This window comes from Psittacula echo (assembly GCF_963264785.1).
Source record: "Psittacula echo genome assembly, chromosome: 4".
NCBI lineage: Eukaryota > Metazoa > Chordata > Aves > Psittaciformes > Psittacidae > Psittacula > Psittacula echo.
The window spans coordinates 2,185,361-2,198,513 of NC_137738.1; the positions used below are offsets into that span (position 1 = coordinate 2,185,361).

General features: G+C 41.0%; 2 protein-coding genes across 3 annotated transcripts in view; one reads left to right on the forward strand and one right to left on the reverse strand.

Annotated features, from left to right (window-relative positions):
* The window catches only part of PPP2R5A (protein phosphatase 2 regulatory subunit B'alpha), a 45,220-nt gene that overhangs the window by 13,459 nt on the left and 18,608 nt on the right, over positions 1-13,153 (forward strand). For both annotated transcript variants that reach the window (XM_080616387.1, XM_080616386.1), the window contains exons 2-3: positions 5,950-6,146; positions 11,919-12,020. In XM_080616387.1, coding sequence (XP_080472513.1) covers positions 5,950-6,146; positions 11,919-12,020 — 299 coding nt within the window. The remainder of the gene's footprint in view (positions 1-5,949; positions 6,147-11,918; positions 12,021-13,153) is intronic.
* PACC1 (proton activated chloride channel 1) overlaps positions 5,927-13,153 on the reverse strand; it is a 114,897-nt gene continuing 107,670 nt past the window's right edge. Inside the window, exons 9-10 of the transcript XR_013956663.1 lie at positions 10,056-10,138; positions 5,927-6,038 (exon numbers count right to left, since the gene is read on the reverse strand). The gene's annotated coding sequence lies outside the window, so the exon portion shown is untranslated. The remainder of the gene's footprint in view (positions 6,039-10,055; positions 10,139-13,153) is intronic.

Sequence of the window (13,153 nt, forward strand, 5' to 3'; positions counted from 1 at the left end):
AACCCATTACCTCTTGTCCTATCACTACAGTTCCTGGTGAAGCACAGCAAAAGCTCAGCTCTGCTCGTTATCTCAGATTGCTCCTTTGCAGTCCTTTTGATTTCTGAAACGAAGAGCTGGTTAGTATGATTACACAGGTCCTAGACAGGATTGACCAAAATGCCTTCTGTACCTTGAATTCTGTGCCAAGTTTTGTTTTGGTTATCTCCTATATGTAGTATGAATTTCCTTGTAGCCTAGTGTTTGAGAATACTATTGTACTGTTGTCTACCAAACTCCTCTCGTGAACAAACATACTACTGTGCAGGGACTTGGATGACTTTTAAGATGCATAATGTTGTTCTATCTGACCTGGAAAATCTGAGCTCTGTTGACTGACAACACACAGAGGAACTTACTCAGGCCTTTCCAGAGTTCAGCTGTAGGCTTTGGGGTAACAGGGAATGTGGAAATTCATGCTGTTAAACTCTGAATGGAGGGGAAAGGGGGAAACCTACAACCCTGGTCTATTAAGAAACGGTACTTATTTCATAGGGTGAGAAAGTGTTTCTTCTACATGGAGGACCTTAAAATGCTGGTGACAAAACTCCTTGGATACCTAAGGTACTGCATGAGTGTTCATCTGAGTACCCTCACCAGTTTCAGTTGGGCTGCTGAGCTACCGAAAGCTTCTGTTACAGGTGTATGGTGTTACTGGAGAATGTTATAGACTTACCAGTATAGCCAAGTATATTGTGAGGCTTTTATACAGGGGCTACATTTTCCCTTAAAAAGGAACTTAAAAGAAAAACAAACCAAATGATTTTAAAAAAACCCCACATATCCCAAAACTTATTATTCAGAAAAGTAGCTCGCTTAATGTGTGGGTAGGGTTTTTCAGTTCTCATACCTCTAGAGTTGGGTGATGTGGTTACAGAGGACACAGTGAGCTAACGAACAGCTCACTGCAGCTGAAAGGAGTTTTTGCTCCCAGCACTGATCTTGTGCCAGGGCACATCAGGCCCCTCCAGAAGCCATTTAACCTCACTAATACAGCCATGTTATTGAGTTAAAGCAGCTCACAGAGGAGTCTGACAAGTTCCAGAGCCAGTGTTGAGGGATGGATGTGACTGGGAGCAGAAGAGGGGAAGAGAGGAATAAATGGCAGAGGGGTAGTGGGGAGAGACTTGTTTCCTCTTCATTGTTGGCCAACTATTCTGCTGCCTGTCAAGCTGAAGATGCAGACTTCTGAGAACCTGGAAACACACTGTCCCCTGTTGTAACATCAGTGGCATCAAAACTCCATTTCTTAATGGTTTACCATGCCTATAACATAACCACTGATGCCCAGATGCTACGAGTGATCACAAGACACACAAGAACTTCCCAGGGCAAAAAGTAAATCTTAAATTTAGGTTAAACAGGACTCCCTACACTTGATTTATGTAGGCTGGGGCAGAGTTTACCAGACTAACCCTTTCCAAACTTAATACCAAACTGAAAGGAGCTTGTACAAGTGTTGATAATTCAGTGATGTGAAGAAAGAAAGAAAACAAGCAAACAAACCCGAACACTTGATAACTCATAGTAATGTTCTCCTTTTTCCGTGTCTGTTATGCCTTCATTCTGCTCTAGCAAATCCCTCCACTGTTGAGTACAGCTGCATATAGTACAGTAAATGTGACCAGACAGCAAAGACTAAATGTTGAACTTCGCATTGTGGAATATGTAACATAACTGTGGTGTGATCCTTGTCATGTATCAGGCCTTGTCTGTGTTTCAGTTTGTCAGGGAATTACGTAGAAGTGTAGGATTGCCATCTCTCCTTACCCAGTTTACTGTAAGGAGAGATGCAGTACTTCATTCCATAAGAACGCTGTCCTCTAAGTGTTGGAAAGGGCTGTGTGTGGACTGCTTCAAGAGGTTGCATGGTTGTTTCTCTGTCTTCTGCATCTTCCTGGGGTAGCTTTTTCAGGGAAAAGTAGAAATTTTGAATCAGAGATATAAAAACAATACTGGGAACTTGTTGCAAATGTTTGAGAGGGTTTGTTTTCCATTGGCAGGGAAGGATGGTATTTGAACTTCTAATTTGTGTAATTGAGAGAGGGGGTTTTGTGGACTCAGCTTCTGGCTCCTGCTACTGAAGCAAGCATTACGTTAGCTTCTCTGGCTTTGTACAGAAGATCTTGGGAAAACAGCTCTGTTGAGAAAGAAGAATCTGTCATTTCCGTCCAGGAGAAGGGCCTGTAAACATAAGAGATAAATATGCTGTGGAAAGACGTCATTGTAGTCCTTTGGCTGGTGATATGGTGGTGGTTGTCTCTCCAGTTACATGCTAGGGAGGTAGCTCTGTGATTGTGAACTCTCTGTCCCTATCTATGTTTTGTTTGGGCCTTCCCGGAAAGAAATTAGTCTTTTAACTCAATATTCTATGGGTAGACTTGGATTGATGACCTTAAAAAATTGAAAGCATTCGATTTACAGACAAATCTGTGCAATGAAACGGTTTTGATGTTTCATAACCTCTGCTCAGGAGGAACTTTGAGTCAACTTGTTTGTAACTTTTTATCCTTTGATATTGTGATGGTTTTTGTAAGTAGTAGAAACAGTCAGTTGAGAATTCCAGTGTTAATGAAGGTCAGTGATCAAATGAACTGTTTCCATCTGTTGCAAACTTTCTACCATCTAGTGTGGAAACACCCAGAGGCAATGAATATCCTTAGGAAGAGGCATGGTTAAAGTGGATCATAGTTTACGGCAGCTCTTTTGGTGTCAGATGGAAATCAGTGTCTTTAGGGTTTCCTACCACACGATTAAGAATCAGCTTTCTCTCCCTGCCTAAAAATGTCATTATTACTTTCCCAGGGACTTCAGATCAACTTACAATCAACTTCTCAAGGAACAGAACAGTGGGTTTAAAGGATTCCCTAAATCACACTTCTGTTGAGCAGCATCTAGAAAACAAAGTCGAGGCAATAGCATTTCTATCACTTCAATCAGATGTTGGGTAGACTATTTTCTGGGGTGTGCTTTAGCATATGATACTCTTCTAGATGGGATAAAATGCTTTTGTTCCTTTTTTTTTTTTCTGCTTCAGGCTTCCTTATGAGTGTGTTTGGGTTTTTTTCCCCCCTTTCCTCCTTTTGAGCCTACATTATCCTCTGTGGTCCTTATGTTATTTAGGGTATTTGAAGAGAAGCCGTTATCTTGAGCTTCAGATGTATGGTGTAAATCTTGATAGGTATTAAATTGAAACTGGTTTTAAAGTCATGTCACAGGTTGTTAAACTACTAAAGCTAAAAGCTCTGGTATGATGAAGTTATGGTGCCACAGTTCATTTTATTCATAGAACTGGGATAAACCCTTGCAATATGATTTTACTGTGGTGTAGACTTATGTAGCTTCTGTTGTGCTGGGATAGTGAGATGGTTAAATACAAGGCTGTAAAAGTTCAGAGCGCTATCTGACAAACACATTCTCCCAAATCACTTGGTAGTTCCCATGGTATCTCTGATAACATTCCTGGGACAAATGTGTGATATGTCAAGCAGGAATTGAGTGCATGAAGATGGGTAGTGCTGATACAACAGAGCTGGCTTTCTTATTACCTGATTTATTACCATGGGCACACATAATTTTTATCTCTTGTAGAGGTCTTTATGATTCCCTTGTAAGTATGGCAAATGGATGTATGTGTAGAAGAAGACTTGCTTTGAATTTGCTTTAAATGATAAGAGTAACACACCAGATTAATGGGCAGTTTTTCATTAGAGAAAACATGTCTAGTTGAGATAGATCAGATTGCTAATGAAATGGACTGGTGATGCATGGCAGGAGAGATAGGATCTGTTACTCATATCTAACTGAAAGGGGCTAATGCAGGGGTTTCTTTGATAATTCTGGGGAAGGGAATAAGTGATTTGATTATTTTGCCTGAATTCCTGGTACTTGCTTTTAACCCTAGATCTTTAGTCTGTTTTAACCCCTCTTAGGAGCACTGGGGTGCTGTCTGCTGGGAAACTTTGATTAATGACACTTCATTTTATTTAACATCAGCTAAATACACCCAGCTCAGTGCTGGGTTTTTGCACTTTGGAATTCAGTTAAGTTTTTGTAGGGAAGAAAAAGAAGAGTAGGTTTGACTCTTGTTTGAGCCTGGCTGTCATTGGAGCTAGTGTCAGAGAGCTGTCCTGCCTGCATCGCTTCCTTAAATTAGGCATTTTGGATTTGATCCTCGGCATGTCACTGTTGCTGCTTTGTTGCTGTGATACAATACTTACTCATGCCATCCGCTGTAGAGTATTAGATCTGAGCTGAAATGTTGTGTAACTTACGACTGTTTTCACAGCTGATGTTCATGATTTTACACCTTTGTTCTCCGAGTGAAATAAGCAGCTTGCAAGATATTTATTCCAAAGAAAAATGGTGCAATGGCAGAATTACCATTCCAAAGTATGAATTGGTCTTTGCAAGGGAATAGCAATTGGTAGCTTCTTCCCAAAAGCTCACTGAAGTTGTTCTTCTCAGTTCATAGGATCATAGCTGTGGAAGGGAACACTACAGTCTTGTGATGTTTGAACTCTCAGGGCAGAGAGAGCAGTTGGGATTACAGCAGAGGGTTTGCATTTTGCTAATGCAGTCCATTGTAGCAATTACTTTTTGCTTATGGAAACAAAAAGTCTATCAGAGAATGACAGAATATTAAAACCACTGTTAACTGTTGTTCCAGCCACTAAATGGAAGTTGGTTTAATAAGAATAATCCTAAAACAGTCAGGAGAAGCATGAGGTCTTTCTGTGGTTTGTTTGAATTTTGAAGTGAGACTTTTGCATATTCAGTGTTACATGGCAATTGCCTTTTTCTTGTCTTGATAATTTCCTTATGACGAGCAGCAGTGCTAGTATCAATACTACAGTGAACGCGTGAAGCTAAGGGATTAGTTGTCTGGTGATAGACAGGCCTTGAAAACGCTTCAGAGGGAGAACATTCCTTTCTTGCAGATGAAATTAGAACTAATCTGTCACCAGAACAAGTGGAATCCCAACTGACTGCTAAATGAGGTGATGCAATGTTGCTGGAGTGGCTCAGAACCCCAGCAAGCAATTTAAAACAAGAACAAAAGATGCATTAAACCAAACCAACTTCTCAGTTAGAACCATGGCTCTTTTGTTGTGATCATGCAACTTTTGAACAGTTACAGTATATGAAGTGTACTGCACTTAACCCACCTTTTTGAGAGCTAATGTGAAATACGAATTGAGGGATTTTGCTTGTCAGCATAGAGAGAAACTGCACTTTCAAATGAAAATGCCAAGTCATAGCCAAACACGTTGTCTTAATAGGCCAAAAAGCTGGTAAACCTGATGTGACTAAGATTGTAATAGATTAGTTAGGCCAAAGCATGGAAATTCAGGGTTAATCCTTTAGAATTATTGGAGTTGATTCTTAAGGAAAACATTTATCACATGAGGTCTAAAGTATGTGAAGTATTTTGTATTGGGGTAAAAAGACAAGGTTCCTTTAAAGCAGCTTTTGCAGTTTTTAAGCCTGGTTACATAATAAAAGATTAGGGAACAGAATGAGCCAAATCGGATGAATGGGAGGTTAGAATGATGCACTGCTGCTGTGTATGACTTCTGATGAGAGTGACTTGGTACTAATTCATGTCTATATTTCAAATAAAGTTAATTCAGGAGTTCATTTTCCATAAATACTTTTATTGCCATATGCTTATTCTTTATTTCTTGTATGAACCACAGGTTGAGAATAGTGAGTCATTCTCTAATATACTTAAACAGATATTTTCAGTTTTGACAATATCATTTCTTAATTTGCTGTCTATACAGAACATACTATTCCCCATAGTTAACAAACTGGTGGCTATGCAAATGTTAGCCAGCAAAAGAGATTTAGCAATGCAGAGTTTGTTTCTCTGGACTTAACTGTTGGGTTTTGGTTTTTCTTTCACAGATGCCACCTTCAATGAACAGCAAGATCTTTTTTGTCAGAAGTTACAACAGTGTTGTGTCCTCTTTGACTTCATGGACTCTGTTTCAGACCTGAAAAGCAAAGAAATTAAGAGAGCAACACTGAATGAACTGGTTGAATATGTTTCAACGAATCGTGGAGTGATTGTTGAATCAGCTTATGCTGACATAGTGAAAATGGTATGTAAAATGCTCATTACATTTTCAATGTTAATAAGATATCTTAATTGGTTTATGACTCTGATGGCATCTAACTCAGGCTTGCTGTTGGTTATTCTGCTTATGTGATATAGTATAATTCATGAATGATAACTTGGTCTACAAGATTGCTTAGAAAGGCTTGTAAAAACAGCTTGTTTTAATTACTAGCTGAAATATGATGCATGCAGGTTAATGAAAATGAGCAAGCAGGTATACTGCAGATGCTTGCAGTCTGGGTAAGCTTTGAAGTTGTTCTCATTCAGAAAAAGGCCACATTTCAGTGCTGCCTGTCTGTTTGTTTAAGAATAGCATTAGAGTGAAGGCTAAAGTTCTCTAGTAAAGATTCTTGTGGGTACTAGTGTCAACAGAAAGGTTTATCAGTGTGGGGAAGCAACTCTACTTTGTAAATACTTTCTGTGTCTGGCTGTTACTGTTCTGGCCTTGGAGAGCTGTGCTAGAGTAGTCTAAGTGGTTTGCTTGACTTGTAAACCATGGGATGATTTATCCTGTGCAGTTTCTACCAATGGCTTGTTGAATAAGCAACAAAATAGTTGTGGTTACTATCTGCTGACTTTCCCAGGTGTGTTAGATTCATTTTCATGTGCTACCTAAGCAATGTTTCAGCTGTGCCTATACTCCATGCACAGGGAGCTCAACCGAGGGACGTTTGCCAATCGTCTGGAATACTTGAAAACTTGTCTTTTCTAGAGATGTTCAGTGTAGAAAGAATGTTGTTTAGTGCCCGTGTATTCAGGCTAATGGTTCTCTAAGCTTCAGTTGAGTTTACAGATATGCAACACTGACTTCAAAAGTAGCTATCAGGAACGTAAGCAGACCAAGCTCAAACATATGGCTTATGTCGTTTGTGGTTTTCTATACAGTGCAAGATGTTTTTTCCCTTAAGGTTTTTCACTGGCTTTTGTTTGGTTTTGTTGGGTTTTTTTCTCTGAGCAGCTGATACCAGATCTTTAATGGAAATAAGCGTGAAAATGTGCCGTTGTACTGAAGGGCTGGAATTATTGAAACCCTGTTAATCATTTTGGCTGGTTCACCAGGTGCTTAGTAAGTTTTACAAAAGATCTAGGACACTGGGGGGTTTTGTATAGTTTCACTTTTTTAAAGGACCTGTGTTTCTGTCCTCAATGTGTTCTACGCAAGAAAATCAAGGACAGAAGGGACAGAGCATGTCCACCTCTTCTCTGGCTTTTTTGTTGCTGCTGGTGGCAGCAAGCCTGAACCCTTGCAGTATTTTCTTACCCTGTGTGCTCTCTATAGCCTTTTCTTAGAAGAAAGAGTATACTAACTAGCTTATCATACTTGTTGAAGGGCGCTTTTCTTTTACACTGCAGTTGTTTTCTTTTCTTGGAGATAAGGTGGTGTTGAGGTTATTGTTGTGCCAATGATTGGGCTCTCTGGATGCTTGCTTTTCCTTCCATAACAAATTTGTGTCTCCTTTTGTCTGCTAAAGTGACCGAAAATGAAGAAGGCTTAAAATGCTCAGTGAGAGCTTTTTCAGAGCTTGAGACAAAAGATCCCTCCAAGCCTGAATACTATTTCTGGTCTCCCAGGCAACTGGCAACAGCAAAGGTCTTTGCTGTGAATCAGGCCCAAGTACCAGCTTTCAGAAGGAGCTCTGGCTGGGTCTCTCCCTCCAGACAACACGTGTGTCAGCCTTGAGGCCTTCCTTTGTAGTAAAATTTCAATGAGATTTAAAAGAGGTTTTTCTTTTTCTTTTTAATTCTTTAGATTTTGGACAGTGTTACTACATTAAAACAAAAAGCATTTGAGGTTTTTTGCAGAGTCTGAAGGATAGTGGATTTTGGGGTGAAAAAGTAGAATTCAGCCTTAATACAACCCAGCTATTACCTGACTGGTAATAAAGGATGAACAGCCTCCAAAAATTCCCTGACAAAGCCAGAGTGGCATCAGTGGCAGAAAGCCCCTTGTCTTTCCCTAGGCCTGGGACACCTTTCCTCCAGCTTGCGGTGGAAACAGCCCAGTTACCTTGGAGCTACCAAAGTCTTGGGGAGGCAAAGTGAGCAATCCCTTACAGATATCAAGAGGAAAATAAGTGTTGTTCCTGACCAGTGCATAGGCAAGGTCTGTGCAGGAGAGGAGGGCTCCGAGCATTCCTTCCCTTCACATGGTCTCTGTTACCATGATAGCCAGTACCATGCAATAGTGATTTGTGTAGCTGTCCCTGCTTGGATCCTGAGGTAGGGAGCACTGGTGGAAATGATACCAATGTCTTCAAGCCATAACCCCCCCCCAAAACTCCTTTGTTTAGGCAGATGTGCAAGACATAGATTCTTCTTAGTGCCCCATGCAACCTGATTTCAATATAATTCCTTTGCCAAAAAAAAAAAGCCTTTGAATTAAGAACTGAGGAAGAGTTTTACTAAATAGTTTTGAAGGGGTAGCCCAGAATACCTCCTTTCTGGTCATCTAAAAGTATTGTCTTCTCTGTTTGGGAATTCTCAGTTGGAAGTACTCTGAAGCCAACAGCAAATCTGGGTTTGGCGTTGTGAATATGTTCAGTTTGAAAACATCCTGGGAAGTTTACAAGCTCTAACCTTTATCTAGCCTTTATCCCAAACCTTTCGGTGTGGGAGTGTTAACAGAAATGTCCCTCCAGTATAGGACTCCTCCATTTCCTTGTCCCTGCCAGCCTCCTCCTTTTCCCCACCAGCATATCAAAATCCAGTGTAAATGAGTGTCCCAGCAGCTTGCATGAGCTGGGAATTCAGCATTTCAAAACCTGTCAGTTATCCCTATCTGCACACTCAGAAATTGGAATTGAATCTTCTGTCTCTCCAGAAGCTTAGCTCCTTGGGAAGTGCACAGGTAATCATAAAATCTTGGAATAGTTAGGATTGGGAAGGACCTTAAGATCGTGCAGTTCCAGCACCCTGCCATGGGCAGGGACACCTCACACTAGAGCAGGTTGCTCCAAGCTCCGTCCAACCTGGCCTTGAACACTGCCAGGGATGCAGCATTTCCCACTTCTCTGGGCACCCTGTGCCAGCACCTCAGCACCCTCACAGGGAAGAGCTTCTGCCTTAGATCTGGCCTGATCTTCTCCTGTTTCAGTTTGAACCCATCACCCCTTGTCCTATCGCTACAGTCCCTGATGAAGAGTCCCTCTCCAGCATCCTTGTAGCCCCGTTCAGACACTGGAAGCTGCTCTGAGGTCTCCACACAGCTTCTCTTCTCCAGGCTGAACAGCCCCAGTGTTCTCAACTATCTTCATATGGGAGGTGCTCCAGCCCCTGATCATCCTCATGGCCTCCTCTGGACTTGCTCCAATATAATAATAAGGGACATTTTTCTTTCTTGTTTTAATAAAATAGAATTGCTGTATCTTAATACATGAACTAGCACATTTCCAGATGTCACTGTCACCAGACTTTCTGAGATTTAATTTAGGAAGCTAATGGTGGGCTTCTGTGGAAACCTATCCAGCTCTAAAAGCCTTTTAGGGTCTGTATTTCTCAAATCACAGTTTTGGGGTAAGACCCCGCTTACAAAAGGAAAGGGATGTTTTAAATAAGAGGATATAGTGAAGAATTTGCCAATGGAAAAATAATGGGGGTTTTAACCCAAACCACAGTTTTCATCAGTACTGTTAGCAAGACATTAGAAAAAATCAAAGGAGACAGGAAGCAAAGTATTCAAAACATAATGAAGTAAATGAACTCTGGGTTTAGGGAGACAGGCTTGTATATAAGAATAGTACCCCGTTTATTCTAAGATTCTTAGTTCTCAGGAGGCTGATTGTACCAGGAGAAGCACTGAATGCTCTGAAAATCATAGCATTAGTTTTCTAAAGGTCTGGCCAAGAGGCTTGCTCCTTGTTTCTGCTGCGCAAGTATCTTCAGTAGGTAGTACCTTTGGTTGGGCCTTGAAACTTGCTTTCTCTGCACCGAGGTTCTGTGCTCAAAGGTTGACTGGGCCGTTTCAGCAAGATGCCTCTAGAAATAAAAAGATGCGTTTTCAAGAGCTGTTACCAGAAGACTTGTAAGCAGAGGTGGGGAAGCCTCTGTAAGGGACTGACTTGTATGTTGATGGTTTTGTTGAATACCTACTGAGAATATCAAATAACAGAACCAGCCTTGGGTTTTGGGCTTGATTAAACTTTACCTTCTCTCAGAATCCTATTTCCTCCTTCTTTCCCCCCAGTTTCTCTTGTGCTCCAGAGCCCCCAGTCCCTTGTGTTTACAAGTTTCAAGGACAACTGTACTGTTTCAGGTTGGGTTTTTCCTGCTGTGCAGTGAACAAGGAGCCTGCTGTAGTGCTCATCCATACAAAACATCATTGCTCTTCTACTCCAGAGCAGCGGTGTCTGCAGCTTTACCGTGTACCAACCGTACAGACAGTGACAGGACACAGGATGAGGCACATAGGAGGAAATGAAAAGTCAGTTTATGCAATAGCTTTGTATCTTGTTTAATGAGGCAGCTGATTCCTCGGTGCAGAGCCAGCTGGGTGACTTCAGGATCTTTTCAAGTCCTTTTGCAGGATTCTTCAGACACCTTGGAGACTCCCTGGGAGCTGTGCAGCAGCACTTGCTGCAGACTGGCATCTTCTGTGGTGTTCAATAGGCTTGGGTGGTTAGCAACTATTTGAAACAGATTTGGTCAAAAAGAATAAAGGGTTTGAAAGACAATTGGAAAAGTTGGGCTACAAGTGAAAAAGCAGTCAAATGCAGAAACAAAATGAACTCTATGTTCTCTTCTGTTCATGTTAAAGAGGCTTAAAATCCAGTATGTTACATCTGGCAGAAGAGATGCCATTTCTTTCTCTTTTGCCATCTGAAAGATTGGTCTTCTTTCCAGACTAATGTATGCTTCAAAAATCCCTGAAGAAACCTTTTCAAACTTGCCCTTTTGAATTGGATTTGACAGTTCGTACTTCAAGTAGCTTGGTAGCTATTTTTCTTCGGTTTTTGTCCAAAGTTACTCTGTGTTAAGTCAGACATTTACAATTGTTAATGTATTTCTGACTGCCCAAAACTGTGAACAGCTTGAAATTATGACAGGTGAAAAATTGCAAACAGTTCTTCAGTTCTTTCTTTAAAGTGAGAAATAGCTTGAAATTAAGTGAAGAACTCTAAAATGAAAGATATTTTGGGGATGGGTTGTCTGCCTTAGATATGGAGAGCAGAAACAATTAGTGGCTAGTTATGCTCTATTTGTTGTTTTATATAGAATTATGGAATAGTTTGGGTTGCAAAGGTCTTTAAGATCATCCAGTTCCAGCCCCCTGCCATGGGCAGGGACACCTCACACTAGAGCAGGTTGCTCAAAGCCCCTGTGTCCAGCCTGGCCTTGAACACTGCCAGGGATGGGGCAGCCACAGCTTCTCTGGGCACCCTGTGCCAGTCAAACCAGCTGTTGGTGACACAGAGTTAAAAATTGCTCTTTGTAAGGGGAAACTACAACTTTCTTTTCACTTTCTTGGTTTTAGAGAAGAACCGTGTCGAGCTCCAAGCTTGTAACCCAGCTGAAAGACATATATTACTTTCTTCTTATTTCCATTGGCCTGTTTCAGACTTCTGGCTGTTTGGATTTAGCAGTTTTGAGGGGAGGGGGGGAAAGGAGATAAAAAAAGGGCATTAAAATATTTATCTTTTATATCGGTTTTTTAAAATATGGTTTTGTTTCATGTAGTGTGAGGACAACAGCAGCACCCTGCTGAGCGTGACCTGTGCAAGCATAAAAAGTGGTACAATTAAATTCTCTTCTCTTGCAGATTAGTTCTAATATTTTCAGAACACTTCCACCTAGCGATAATCCAGATTTTGATCCAGAAGAAGACGAGCCAACTCTTGAAGCCTCATGGCCCCACATACAGGTATGTGATCCCTTTGTAGAATCGTGGAATCGTAGGATGGTTTGGGTAGGAAAGGACCTTAATATCAGGACAAGGTGGAAGGGTGCAAGGGCTATGAAAGTGTCCCTTACAGTCTGTAGTGGCATCATTTGACTTCAAAATATCCCTGTCTCTCAGGAGTAAAACTGTATGTGTTAGGTCACTTTAGGTCATAAGTAAACTATAGTTCTTTGTATAGAAAAGGACTTGTGCTTTCTATGATCAGTTCACTTGTGCTTTCTGTGACCAGTTCAGTTGTGCTTTAGGCTTATCTAAGAAAAACTGAAAGAGGTTTGTAGCCTTTTTCTAAATGACTTTTGGCCAGGCTGTCTGATCATTGTTTGTGGATTTCCCTCTCCTGCACTCGTGGTTCATCCTGGAATAGATTCCTCACTTTAGCACAATGGAAGCAGTTTGTGCTTTCCTCTTTCTTTTACAGTTTATGTGCTATTGAATGGTAGAAGACTGAGTCTGATAACTTACTGTTTGCCTTCCAGTAGCACAAAGGTGCTTGAAGCATCAAATTTTGGGCATGGGGTGTGCACAACCCTTACTCCTCTTCCCTTCCATGGGACCACATTATTACTTTTGCTATAGTCTGAACACCTGCTTGGGGAGGGGAGGTATGGATATTTCTATCTTGATGGGGCAGTTGGGTACCAGTTTTCTGGAAAAGAAAGAAAGAAAAACCTGAGTATTTATTCTTCTCTGGTTGAATCCGTTGGTATTTCTCTATAAAGTAACATGCTAGATAATGGCTTAGTTAAGTTACCAGTGTGTGTAGTCACAACTTAAGACTTAGTACAGTGAGTACCATTTGAAAGACGTTGCTTTAAAGCAACATGCAAGATGGTTTGTAACAGCCAAACTAGGTTGAACAGGTTGGCATTAAAGCTGCTGTGTATTTTGAAGCCTGGGGAGTTGCAGAGTTGGTGAATTGGTAGCTTAAGGCAGTAACATTCTAGTGATGGCTGGGAGAAAGAAGATGAAAACACCAAAGGTAGCAGGAGTTATTGTGTAACTTTTTGATCCAAGCAAACCAATTTTGAGAGCCAAAATGACCAAATCCGACAGTTCTCCCCTGCTTTAGTATTTCCAATGTAAATGTATTTCCA